This window comes from Scylla paramamosain, chromosome 34 (genome assembly GCF_035594125.1).
Source record: "Scylla paramamosain isolate STU-SP2022 chromosome 34, ASM3559412v1, whole genome shotgun sequence".
Classification (NCBI taxonomy): domain Eukaryota; kingdom Metazoa; phylum Arthropoda; class Malacostraca; order Decapoda; family Portunidae; genus Scylla; species Scylla paramamosain.
The window spans coordinates 1,921,925-1,936,340 of NC_087184.1; the positions used below are offsets into that span (position 1 = coordinate 1,921,925).

At 36.8% G+C, this 14,416-nt stretch overlaps 1 protein-coding gene across 1 annotated transcript; it reads left to right on the forward strand.

Annotated features, from left to right (window-relative positions):
• The first annotated feature begins 385 nt into the window (after nt 1-385).
• On the forward strand, nt 386-11,540 carry LOC135090027 (phenylalanine--tRNA ligase beta subunit-like). The gene is made up of 10 exons (XM_063986256.1): nt 386-543; nt 1,597-1,844; nt 3,205-3,334; nt 4,987-5,153; nt 6,767-6,985; nt 7,798-7,994; nt 9,227-9,428; nt 9,832-9,999; nt 10,457-10,664; nt 11,249-11,540. The coding sequence occupies exons 1-10, from the start codon at nt 486-488 to the stop codon at nt 11,419-11,421; spliced, it is 1,770 nt and encodes a 589-aa protein (XP_063842326.1). The 5' UTR covers nt 386-485; the 3' UTR covers nt 11,422-11,540.
• Nucleotides 11,541-14,416: the final 2,876 nt, after the last annotated feature.

Here is a 14,416-nt window from a genome sequence, read left to right on the forward strand (position 1 = left end):
ATCTGGAATTGCCCCGCGAGAAAAACAGCTCGGGCTGTTATTCCCGAGGAGGAAATCAAGCTTAGGCTAATGTTCCCAAGGAGAATTTCAGTTAGGGGGGAAAATTTTCCTGCTACTCCCACTCCTCCCATGATATGCAGTCTCAAATATCACATATTTCTGTAAATCATACATATCTTATGAAAATTAATGTTTAATATATCTTCCATTATCTATATGCTGTAAATACTATGTAAATACACGACTGGACACACACAAAAAATATTCAGGTAAATAATTTACGTTTTCGAGTCTACAGATTATCACATCATATTTCATACTATGTTACCATCATATTCATAATGTTACTATGGGAGTGGATGAAATGATAAGCAGTGAGCACTGAGCAGTACCCAGACTGAGACAGTCCCGCCAGCTGACAGACAACAACACAGCAGCAGCAGAAGCACGCGGCAGCGGCACGGCACTCACGGCACCTCATCACCATGCCCACTGTGTCTGTCAACAGGGCGGCGCTGTTCAAGGCCATAGGACGGGAATACAGTAAGCTGTCACGAATTGCACGTACACCAAGCATGACAAATACTCATGTGCCAGGCAGGTGTGGGTGACGCAAGGCCTGGCCAGGGTGACAGCTGCCTGCTGACGGGTGGCCTGTCTGCTGCCTGGATAGTTGATGGTGGGGCACAGAGCTCAGTGTTCACTACCATAGAGGTCAGCTCTGCATTTAGGGGCCCTGGTTTCAATGCAGGCCGTACCATGCCTCGCCTCACGGTTGGTGCGTGCCCTGCTGCCAAGGGTGTGTGTGTGCCGCACATACAGGTGCACTTGTGGAGGCTGGTGCCATAACAATGTGTATAGTGCCACTTACTCACTTTCAGTTTTAGTATTATTAATTTTGTAGCCCTTCACTGGGTCTGCATCTCATTGTTTGGAGCATTTCTAGGCTGATTTTACCCTGCTAGAAATTAACTATAAGTTTACCTTATGGGGGGTGTATATGGTGGGAGGGAAAGCCCTCCCAGTTAGGAGGTTACAAAATGTTAGGTTAGGTTACTTTACCTGATGGGGAGGGTCCAGTAGATTTGAGGGGTGAGGGGGGTTTGAGGGTGAGAGTATTGGTTGAAACTGCAAATTTACCATATTATTGTTTTATGAATTGTTCTTGCAGTATTTTGCTTCTTTTTTGGACCATGATTGTTTTGTAATGATTGGTGTTCTAGTTTTTTCATGTCAATGTATATGCACAATTAAAATCAATGATATATGGCAATCATTCATTTTATAAATTCACCTTTACTTGACATGCCAGATCCATGTCAAGTTCACACTTCCATTACGTTCACCATCCTTTCTCACACTGCTAGCATTCCTGAAGGGACTCATGTCATGTACTCTGATCCTTCCCCCAAAGCCTGGCTGCACATAAGTTTTGGTATAGTCATTCTCATACATTTCCTTTTTGTACCGCAGTGCTCACCAGAAATCATTTAACTTTTCAAGCCTACAGATTATCCAGTTATTCTTCTAACACTTGACCAAAAGCTTTCAAGGGAAACTAAATAGCAAAACAATTTTGTACTTTTTTTTTCACAGGTGATGAAGAATTTGATGACTTATGCTTCAAGTTTGGACTGGAGATTGATGACATAGTAGATGACCCAGACAAGGGGATGACCTACAAGATAGAGATCGGTGCCAATCGCTATGACCTGCTGTGCATCGAGGGCATCGCACGCACTCTTCGAGTCTTCTTGGGCCTGGAGACCCTCCCCAAGTTCCAGGTGCTGCCAGCCAAGGACCCAGCCCAGTACAAGCTGATTGTCAAGCCAGCTGTTGCTCAGGTGAAAACTGCTCACTGCCTCTCATTGTTATGTGCCACTTCACACAAGAGTAGGATCTTCAAGTTTTGTAATTATGGAGTCCTTTCTAGAACCACATTTTTTTTTCTTCTTTTTTTTTTTAAGTAAGTCACTGGCCAAGGGAGACAATAAAGAGGAAAAAAAAATCCCACTGAGGTACCAGCACCAAAAGAGATATCAAGAGAATCATCGAAAATTGAAGGATAAGTGTCTTGAAACCTTCTTGAAAGAGTTCATTTCATAGGAAGGAGGAAATACAAAAGCAGGCAGGGAGTTCCACAGTTTACCAGAGAAAGGGATGAATGATTAAGAATACTGTTTAACTCTTGCATTAGTGAGGTGGACAGAATAGGGATGAGAAAAAGAAGAAAGTTTTGTGCAGCAGGGCCATGGGAGGAGGGGAGACATGCAGTTAGCAAAATCAGAAGAGCAGTTAGTGTGAAAATATGGTAGAAGATAGCAAGAGATGCAACATTGTGGTGATGAGAAAGAGGCTGAAGACTGTCAGCTAGAGAAGAGTAGTTGATCAGACAAAAAGCTTTTGATTTCGCTCTATCTAAAAGAGCAGTTTGAGTGGAACCCCCCATACATGGGTGAATAAGGCCCCTGTACAGAGTTTTTGCGATAAAAATTTTTCATCTAAGGTTACAGGTGATTAAATCATGAAAAACAGAAGAATATTGATATAAAAAGTATATATCATTTGAAAAAGTGTGTGTTTTTTACATGTCTTAATTTTTTAAAAAAGTGAAATATAATTATTATCCATACCATACCTCTAAAAACTCAAAAGACTATTTTACATATGTATGAAGGTTCTTTTTAAGTAAAGAACATATCCCAATTATTAGGTAAAAAGGTTTTATGTAGAAATTTTTTTCAAGATTTTTAACACAGGTCTGGACCTGTATAAAAAATTTCTGTCCAATGCTGAAACATCATATTGTTCATTTTCTCAAATATGAATATAGGTTTTGTTGGAATTATTTATAAATGTAAATAGATTTAGTGTCAAAATTTCTTCAAAGACTTAAAATTTACAAATAGTGATCAATTTTTTCTTTTTTTTTTATGAAAACAAGGAAAAAGCAGTAATAATAGAATTCTTCATAAAAAAAGAATGATGGTACCATAATTCTTCATAAAAGCAAAGGAAAACAGCAACAGAGTTCTTCATTAAAGTAAAAAAAAATAAGAATTTTTCATTGAATATAGAAAATGAAAAGGAAAGCAGTGACATAATTCTTCATTAACCTAAAGAAAAATTGAAAAAAAAAAAAAGAAAGCAAAGAAACACAGCACAACACAACTCTTCATAATGGTAAGCATAATTGACACACAGGTGCGGCCGTACGTCGTCGGTGCTGTCCTGCGTAACATCAAGTTCACCCAGGCCATGTATGACTCCTTCATTGACCTGCAGGACAAGCTGCACCACAATATTGCTAGGAAGCGAACATTGGTGGCCATCGGTGAGCACTGTGGCTTGTATTGTACAGTGGCTCCCTAAACTACCCGACACAACGGATGATATTGTTTGACACATTTGGTAATTATGGTGGCAACAATTGGCAGCCCTGCACACTAGGGATGGGTGCTGTATATTATGACCTGGGAATTTGATCAGCATATTAGCATCATGTAAAGCCATGCATACTAACCTTACCAAAGCGACACCTGATCAGGCAACTGGCTTTATGTTGTTCATTATGCCACAGTTTGCACCACACTTTAAAGAAAGAGAGTTTTGGGAGCCACTGTACCTCAGGTGTTGGGCATTGCTGTTCAGGTTTGTCGTTTTTCTCAGTGTTTCAAAGGCTGAATCTTTTTATATTTATATTTAAATTTAGTTTGTTTTAATTGCTAATTTTTTATTATTATTATTTGATTTATTTTTGGCTTTTATAAAAGGTGATTTTTTTCTCCTTATTTAGTTTATTGTTCTTGGTATTGTCCAAAGTTTATATATATATATATATATATATATATATATATATATATATATATATATATATATATATATATATATATATATATATATATATATATATATATATATATATATATATATATATATATATATATATATATATATATATATATATATATATATATATATATATATATATATATATATATATATATATATTTTTTTTTTTTTTTTTTTTTTTTTTTTTTTTAAGCATTTAAAAAACAGATTTTTTTTATAGTGTATGAAAGAGTATTATAGTGTATGAAAGAGTATTCTATATGTATATTTATATGAATGTAGTTAGTTTAAAACTTTTTTTTGTTACAAAAGCTGATTTTTCCATTTATTTAGTTTGTTCTTGGCATTGTCTTAGTTTTTTATCTAGTTTATTTTTTTCCATTGTCTAAAAAGCTGATTTTTTTTCTCCCCATGATCTGAAACTAAGTATTTAGTTAGTTTACTGTCTTTTCAGTGATGGTTTATTCTTTTTCTCTGTTTGAAAATCTTCCTTCTCTATTTTAGCTTGTTATTTTTTTTCCAGTGTCTATAAGCTGTTTTTTTTTGGGGGGGTTAGTTTTTTTTCCAAGTCTGTAAGTTCATATTTTCTATTTATTTAGGGTATTATTTTCATCAGTGTCTGAAAGTTTTTTATTATTATTTTGTTTGTTTAAAATCTTACTTTCTATACTTATATGATTTATTATTTTTTCATATTTAAAAGCTGATTAATTTCAGTTAATCTAGTTTATTATTTTCCAAGTATCCAAAAGCTGATTTCTTTCTATGTATTTAGTTTGTTATCTTTCTTACTGTCTTAGAGTTGATATTTCTATTCTTATTTAGTTTATTATCTCTCAAAGTGTCTAATGGTTGATCTTTTCTATTTATTTAGTACCTATATTATTTGCCCTTGTGTCTAAAGGTGGTTATTTTCTGTTTGATTATTATTTTTCTCTGTGTGTATAATACTGATTACTTTTGTTTTTGTTTGATTATTATTTTTCCCTGTGTGTATAATACTGATTACTTTTGTGTGAAGTTAGAAACCAAGATATGAATAAATGCTTAATGTATAAAGAAAACTTGCAGCTATTTCTGTTTCACCAGTTAATTAGAGCAGATAACAATTTCTCTTTTCCTTCTATCTCACAGGCACTCATGACCTGGACACCATCACCGGCCCATTCATTTATGATGCACAACCCCCAAAGGAGATCTCGTTCGTGCCCCTCAACCAGACTGAAGTGTTCCGGTCTGATGTGCTGCTGGAAAAGTACACGCAGGACCTTCACCTCAGGGAGTTTGTGCCAATCATCAAGGTAAGGTTTCCCCTACACAGCATTGTAATTGTAAAAAAAACTATATACTTTAAAAGCTTCATTACTTCTATCTGATCAATCCTGATAACTTTTGTTGCTGAAATTACAAGACAACCATGAAGGCATAGCATATTGGGTTAAGGATATGTTATTATGAGAGTTCTAGGAGAGTGAGAGACATCAAAATGCTTCTTCATTCTTCTGAGCTTACAAGACAAGCCTGGAAAATTTGCAGTGCTTTGAGTTTTGATAAAAATGATGGATGTAAGAAAAAGAGTATTATTTCCAATAGATCAGTCTTATGGCTGAGTTCACAAGTTTAAAGATAAAGTTCTAATAAAGCATGAAATGCATAACAAACATCCATTTAATGTGGCTTGAGTTTGCACAAGTTGAAGACTGACTGAAGATTGCATCATTGTACTGTCATGCTACCCACCAGCTGTCTGTCCAAACCCCATGCATCTGGTGTGCTGCCTGTATAATTATAGTATTAACTCATTTACTGCTATTTGGTAAATTTGCCTTTAATCACTAACCTTTCTTGGACATTTCTTCTTGTTCTACAGCCACCTTCAAGCATTATACTGGCTACAAATTGCAAAATGTATTCTTTTCATGCCTTTCTTCTAATGCTTATGAAGATTTCATACATTGTTCATAGTGCTGTGAATTATTGCATACCATAGTGAAAGGGTTAATAGTGATAAGTACAGTACTCCTAATGCATACCACATGCATGGTTTTGGATGGGTATGTTGCCAAGGTATGGTGATATAACCTTCAGTCCTTGTGATTGCGACAAAAGTATGTTTTCAAATTTATTATAAACTCAAACAAGATTAACTGAAGAGTTATTTTTTAAAGATCTAACTCTATTATAACTCTTGTTACACAGACTATCTTGAAACTTGTAAGCTCAGCCACAAGTTTGATCAAGTAAAAATTATTATTACTATTTTTTTACACCTTCAATTTTTTTACTGTAGCTCATGGCACAGCAAGTCCTCAGGTTTGTGTTGTTGGTGTAGATTGGTTAAAATTAAGTAATGTAGCTACTTGATGCCTCTCACTTTTTAACAACTTTTATAATAAAGTACATCTTCTAATCAACAAACTATATTTTCACTTGTGTCTTGTGATTTCAGCAACAAAACTGATCCAATGGAAATATTGCAGTGTTTTATACTTATTACTTTTATCAGAAATTTGATAAAGGAATATATATACTTGTAGATCATTTCTCTCACTACTAATTAAGAATCTGTTACTAAATACTTCATAATTTATTTGAAGTTAATACAAATAGAATTGCAATAGTTAATGTGAGTAGTATCAGGAACTTTTAGTGTGATAGTGAAACATTTGAATTATTTTCTTGTGCTTTTAATATTCCATAACATCAACATTTTTTCATGAAATTGAAAACTGGCATTTAAATATGAAAATGCTTACCTGAAATTTAGAGAATATAATTAAGAGTGTGACTGTTAAGTGTATGAGTGTGTGGTGGTCTGTGTGGGCCACCCCATGTGGGATTGCTGGTCTGGTATATAGATGACTTTGCCCAGAGTGAAAAGGATGAGAATATACTTAGTGTTGACTTGGTGTAGGACAAGCCGGTGTACCCAGTGATCCTGGACCAGAAGGGCGTGGTGCTGTCCCTGCCTCCCATCATCAACGGCAACCATTCCAAGATCACCCTCAACACTCGCAATGTCTTCATTGAGTGCACTGCCACCGACCGACACAAGGCACAGATTGTGCTGGACACCCTCATCTGCATGTTCTCAGGCTACTGTGAGAAACCCTTCACTGCAGAGGCTGTGCAGGTGAGCTCTTTGTTTCTATCCACCAACAGGACCTGCCTTGAATATTTGTGTTAGCATTTGACTCTATGAAGGAGAATTTCTAGTGTAGATACTGTGAATATTTGTGTTAGCACTTGACTTTGTGAAGGAGAATTTATAATTGAGATGTGTGTCATGTAAGAGTAGGGTTTTATTGTAACATACATTGCAAGGCTATATATAATTTGGTACCTGTGGAAGTCATCAGGTAATGAGAGGCTCTCTTACTTTGTTGTTTTGACAGTTTTTCCCTTTCCACCAGGGATCAACAGGGTTAAGAGTATGAATGATGTGTATGTGAGTGTGTGGTGCCTTGTCTGGACCACCCTGTGTGGTATTGCTGGCCTGGTATAAAGATAGAGACAGTATTTATCTAGTTGTTAGATAGAGGAAAAGATTTGTCCTGTCCTGTCTCATTGTCTGTGTTTATCTAGTTTTACTGTTAATTCAGCAGATTCTTAGCATTCACTATTTCTTCTTTGTGTGTTCTTAAGATGCATGGTAAAATATTGGAGTTATAAGTCAATGTAATTTTCTTTGTCTGAAAATAAACAGCTATGTATGTTTATTTATTGGAAGCATCATTATTAATGATGACCCAAGAAAATTGCACTGAAATGGCTCTCATATAAACCTGCAATACATGTTTGGAGCCATAATTTAATGTAGTTTTCCTTGCTTGAGAACAACCAACAGTGTACATATATTTCTATATTGGAAGCATCATTATTAATATTGACTGAAGAAAACTGCATTGGAATGGCTCTTGTATAGATTAGCAATACACATTTCAGGTTGAATACCCAGATGGAGAGAAGATCCAGTACCCCACTCTACAGTACCGGCAGCAGGAGACGTCTGTGTCGTACTGCAACGTGCTGACGGGAGTGGAGGAGAGTGCGGAGAGCATGGCGAAGCTCCTCCAGTCCATGAGTCTGTCTGCCAAACCCACCGGACCAGACACCCTGATGGTTGAGGTTCCTCCCACAAGGTGAGCCCTTCCTTCCTGTGAGATTTACCAAAGTGCCATGTCATGTGACTTGGGCAATCATGTCCCTCCACCTTCTTTGGTTTGCATTCTTATGGCTGAGGTCTGAGTGTCTGCATGCCAGGTTGTTGATTCTCTCTCTCTCTCTCTCTCTCTCTCTCTCTCTCTCTCTCTCTCTCTCTCTCTCTCTCTCTCTCTCTCTCTCTCTCTCTCTCTCTCTCTCTCTCTCTCTCTCTCTCTCTCTCTCTCTCTCTCTCTCTCTCTCTCTCTCTCTCTCTCTCTCTCTCTCTCTCTCTCTCTCTCTCTCTCTCTCTCTCTCTCTCTCTCTCTCTCTCTCTCTCTCTCTCTCTCTCTCTCATGTATATTCCTTCAGTGCATTCATAAACCTTCTCTTTGCTTTTTGTCTTCCCCCTGCCTGATGGGGTCATCTCCAACATTCTTTTTCCCTTATACTCTGCATTTCAGAAAATCAAAGGTTCATTGCCCTTTGATTTTTTTAGAACTTCTTATTACAGACATATTACTTAATAACTTTTCATGCAATAGTTAAGGGAAAGCCCATGGAGGATTGTAACCTCATCTAGATTGCATTGGAGTTCTTGTCCCCATATTACAGGAAGGCTATAAATCTGTTAGAATCAGTACAAAGGAGAATGACTAAAAAGATACAAGGGATGAAAGTATTCCCTACAAAAAGATTAAAGCTTCCAGATTTACATTCCTTATAGAGGTGTAGAAACTGATGTGGTAAAGGTCTTTAAGTGGTATAGAGGATATGACAAAGATGATAAAAATGAAATTCTCAGGATTAGTAATCAGGATAAGACAAGAAATAGGTATTAGGCTCAAGATATAAAAAAAGAGATAGGAAGGAATTGGCTCTCAAATAGAGTAGTAGACAAATGGAACAGATTGTGTAATCACGCTGTTAATAATGAATCATTAAGGAACTTTAAAAGAAGATTAGGTATACATTTATGGATGAGGATGACAGATGGAACTAGACAGGCATGTTTCATAAAGAGACTACCACATTTGAGACTGATGGCTTCTTGTAGCTTCTGTTATTTCTGCTCATATTGCAGCATCCCAGAAAATACCAATAACTTCCATTAGAGCTTGCTTAAGTAGTGGGATAAGATGCAAAACACTATACAGGGACAACCACATGCAGACCTGATTGCTGTTTGCGGCTTCCCTTACTCACATTCTGAAACCTGTGCCATTGTTTGTAGGTATGACGTCTTACATGCATGTGACGTAGCGGAGGACTTTGCCGTGGCTTATGGCTATGACCGCCTGAGAGAAGACATGCACCTGCCCTCCACTAGCACCATTGGCCAGGAGTTTGAGCTCAATTACCTCAGTGACAAGATGAGGTTGCTGCTCTCCCAGAATAACTACATCGAGGTTGCCACATTCTCTCTCTGCTCCAAGGTAATGTGTGCCTCAAGAATGGCTCAGGTTGTATTGATCTTTATATACTTTTTATGTAAATTTTATGTAGAATTTACTGTCCATTTAGATATCTGACTGGTGGAAAGAGATGGTCTTATATGATGTAGTTTTCTCTCTCTCTCTCTCTCTCTCTCTCTCTCTCTCTCTCTCTCTCTCTCTCTCTCTCTCTCTCTCTCTCTCTCTCTCTCTCTCTCTCTCTCTCTCTCTCTCTCTCTCTCTCTCTCTCTCTCTCTCCTCTACTTCCCCTGTTTTATGGCAGCATTTCTTTATATCCAGTTGAATTACAGTACATGACAAGTCTGGTTATTGTAATTAATAACCATTCCTGATAGAAGAACCCTACAGAGACTAAATTCTTCTGTTTCCATGCATGTGTTTCCAGTCGGACATGGGAGAGAAGATGAAAATCAACCTGGACAAGGAGCCGTGGGTGAAGATTGGCAACCCAAAGACAATGGACTTTGAGGCGCTACGCATCAGCCTCCTGCCGGGCATCCTCAAGACTGTGGCTGCCAACAAGCATGTCTCGCTGCCCCTCCGCATGTTTGAGGTAATGCTGGTATACAGGATGCTGATGTGTTGGTAATGGTATAGATTTGTAGCATTAGAGTATGTATCCACACTTCCCTTTTAAACTGGGACTACTGAGGAATAGTTGTCATTGTGTGCTGATGTGTTGATAACTAGACTTGCAGCATCAGTACATATACTCACATTTTTCCACTTGAACTGGTTGTCACTGGTTGCTGATATATAGGTGACAGTGTAGATTTGTAGCATTAGTATGTACTGACACCTTGATTTGAATCTGAGTTGCTGAGGAATGGTGTATTAGTAACAGTAAATTTGCAACATCAGTAGACAGATCCTCACTTTCCCCACTGAACTGGAATTACTAAGGTATGGTTATCACAGGATGGTTGTATATTGGTACCTGTATATTTGTAGCATCAGTATGTGTGCCCACACTTCTCTGAACTGGAATGACTAAGGCATGGTTGTCCCAGGTTGCTGATGTGGTGGTGAAGGACAGCTGCCCCATCGCCACCCGGGGGACGGGAGCTCGCAACAAGCGCCACCTGTGTGCCATCAACTACAATGTGAAGGCTGGCATGGAGGTGGTTCAGGGCCTGCTGGACAACATTATGGTGGCTCTCAAGGTGCCATTCACAGAGGATGGCTCCACCAAGGGATACTACTTGGAGGGGAAAGACTGTGAGTGTCTATTGCTTTCATGGAGGAAGTTAATATTCATTTTGTTATTTTCATGTAGAATTTCATCTTGTGCATTTACGGTTTTGTTGCTTTATATTTTCTTGAAGTTTGCTTGTCACTGTTGAGTTTGAAACTGAATGAATTATGCAACCTCTACTTGTTCATAATTAATTGTGTTCCTTACTAGTTATGTTATTTCTCTGTTATTTGCTTTCTTCCACTTATGGTTTTCCTTAATACTTTGGCATTGATATTCAACAAAGTATTTCCTTTGTAGCTATCACATTGCTTTGTATATGTATCTTTTCCTCTTTTACATTTAGATAATGAATATTCAAACTATACATTAAAACAATAATAAATATAAGAAAATAATGAGATTACAAAAGAAATCTCCTAAGAACACAAAGGGACTCCCCTGATACACAACTCCTATAATACTGTTGGTACAGTACAGTCTTCAGAATAAGGAATGTCACAACAAAAACGTCATGCTTACACGTGACAGTCTCTGCATGAAACATTCCTACCTATCTACGTCCACCTAACAAAAATGTATAAAATGGCTTACCTTGTTGTTGCAGACCCAAGTTTCTTCCCCGGCTTCGGTGCAACGGTGGTAGTGAATGGGTCCCCTGTGGGTTGCTTGGGGCTCATCCACCCCGAGGTCGTGACCAGCTTCAACCTCAACAATCCTGCATCTGTGTTAGAAATTGACCTTCAGAAAGTAATGGAAATAACAGACTTTGGTCACTAACATTTGTAAACAAAGAAATAACTTAGTTAATTTATACATTGTTACATCATGTATTTATGGGTTTTCAAGATGCTACACTTGAGGATGCATCTGAATATTTAAAAGCACTTTTGAGAAAAGTTTTCATTAACCCAACACCATGGAAGCATATCTTTATGTAGGTCTCTTCTCTCAGGTACACAGTCACTTTCCATTTTGTAGATTCAGTAATGGCCAGGGAATTGTAGAAGGGGGGACATCTGCGTTGCATTCTGTACACAGCTGGGAAGAATGCCCCCTATATATAGTTCATGTGTGTTGAAAAGCCCCTGAGAGGGATGGAGTGAGGGAGCTTGGAACCTGTCTTATTTATTTTTATCACCATAATGAGACAAAACATGATGTTTTGTCTGCTCTGTCTTCCTAAAATGAGTTCTTTTTTATTTCTACATGAGATGTTGTCACAGACTGTCACAGCACTGGTTCTGTACCTTCATCACACCACAGTAGCTAACACATTTAATATTAAGGGGATTGTGTGCCTGCATCTTTGGAATTTTCAAGATTTAATATCTGATGCAATTACTCAAATCTGTCCTTTTTACATTTTCAGTTGTGCTTGTTGAAAATTTAGTTTTTCAAAAATACTGTGAACTACTAAAACAGATTTTTTGCTTCTGACATCAGCACCAACTGTAGTCAGTTCTAGGCCATCCAGCATTCCTTAACTCTGGCTAACATCTGGTTACATTGACTACATTGCATTAACACAGTTAAAAATGAGGTTTAAGTTTATCAAATAAAAAAATACACTTGTCAAAAAGTGTATTTTGTATCCCTTGTGAGGAATGCTGACGTTGTACTGCAATATGTGCACCGTTCTCCAGCATCCTCTAAAATATTGATCTCATCATCCCCAGGAGTTGCTAGCATCCCAGGCTCAGAAACAATGGTAAATTATACGACTGAGTATCTTTACCAGAAGCTTTTTTGGGGACAATAATATTTCACTCCATAATATCTATCTCAGAAGTCCCATTGGAATGTGTTGTCAAGATACTCAAGAAGGAAGTGCACATCCTGAAAACAGTAAAATGTGTTATTTATATACTTGAGTTGGTGTTCATAATTATTGCTTCACCTTGAGAGGTGAAGCAATGCACACCCTTTGTGTGAGTGGTCTTTGAGGCTGTCATGAATAAGAATTCCTTCTCCTGGGACACACAGCCAGTTGTAACTTAGGTGTTATCACTTCCCCAGATGTACCAGCTTACTGAACAGATAGCAGGTAATACTGGACAGATAAGCAAGCTGTGCAACACTGCCCCACTCTATGGTCACACTAACATATATGAAGACTTGCTGTCCACTGCACTAAGGAAGCATCCAGATCAATAAGTGAAGAACATTCATCAAAGAGGTAGATGTGCAGTAAAGTTACATTTCATCTGCAAACATTTTGCTTGAATCCCAGAGTACAGGTGAGGGAAGGGGTGGCAGAGTGTGCGCTCTCTGAGTGCCTTCAAGTTATGTCTGTTATTGTCTTATTGTTGGGAAGAGTATATGATTTTTATTGATTTCCATATGGTGTGCAAGATACATTTTTGCATTACCCATTTGTGAATTTTTAATAAATGTCCACAAAAAACACTTATGACTTAAACCTAAAAAAATGTATATATATATATATATATATATATATATATATATATATATATATATATATATATATATATATATATATATATATATATATATATATATATATATATATATATATATATATATATATATATATATATATATATATATATATATATATATATATTTTTTTTTTTTTTTTTTTTTTTTTTTTTGACTAGAGACCTAAGCCACCTAACAAGACACCATTTAGTGAACAAACTAGCACACTGTTGGTGACAGGCGTGTTGTGACAGGCTGGCAGAGGCGGGCATCAAGTTACGAAAGGCTATTCACACGACGTTCACGTGATTACTTTTGAAGACAAATATAAATTTTTATAATATATGATAATGAAACTCTTGAGATCTTTTAAATACTGTATAGGTTTCATAATTATGAAAAAAAAGGTAAACACACCATCTCCATTTGTTTATGCACATACAAGATCCTGCAATGTGAAGTGTTGGCAGATAAGCGGATATCGATTAAAATTATCCTATTTATTTATTTATTTATTATATATTTTTTTCTTTTTTCTCATGTCTCTAATAATATCACACACGAACTCGTCATAAAGAAGTATTCGCTCATAGGAAAGGAAGGTCTTCAGCACAATGGTGTAGAGACAAAGGTGAAGCGCTTCCTTCGGCGATGTACAGTATAGGGTCACGTGATGGTGTCATGTGGTCGCCCAGCTGCGGGGTTGTCATCACCTAGGGAGAGAGAAAAAAAAAAAAAAAAAAAACCTTTGAAGATGTGTACTGTGTGTGCTTGTTTCAGTGCAGTTCTTAACATAGGGATAAAAATGCTCGTGTTTGAAGTTGTGTATTATATATATATATATATATATATATATATATATATATATATATATATATATATATATATATATATATATATATATATATATATATATATATATATATATATATATATATAAGCATGCTTGTTATGTTTCAGGACAATTTTTAACATAGGAGAAAGAAATGCTCGTGCTTGAAGCTGTGTAGTAGTACTGTGTGCGCCTATGTTTTGAGAACAGTTCTTAAAAAATCCACCTTTCTCATCAATATATAGACTCTTAAATGAGAGAGGATCATAATTCAACTACTTTTAATAGAGTTTCAAGGGCATTTTCATGATTTTATTGGTAAGCTAACAAGGATTCCGCGTCTCAGTCTACAAAATACCCGCAATAATCTGACTGATCATCTCTGTACCTTTTGAAGAGAGAGAGAGAGAGAGAGAGAGAGAGAGAGAGAGAGAGAGAGAGAGAGAGAGAGAGAGAGTCTTGTCATTCACCTAATACATCAATGACAATCTCAGTGCCATA

Coding starts and splice junctions, on each gene's coding strand:
- LOC135090027 (XM_063986256.1), top strand. CDS start 486: ATGCCCACTGTGTCTGTCAACAGGGCGGCGCTGTTCAAGGCCATAGGA. Junction 5,154..6,766: donor AGTTTGTGCCAATCATCAAG/GTAAGGTTTCCC, acceptor GACTTGGTGTAG/GACAAGCCGGTGTACCCAGT. Junction 9,429..9,831: donor CATTCTCTCTCTGCTCCAAG/GTAATGTGTGCC, acceptor ATGTGTTTCCAG/TCGGACATGGGAGAGAAGAT.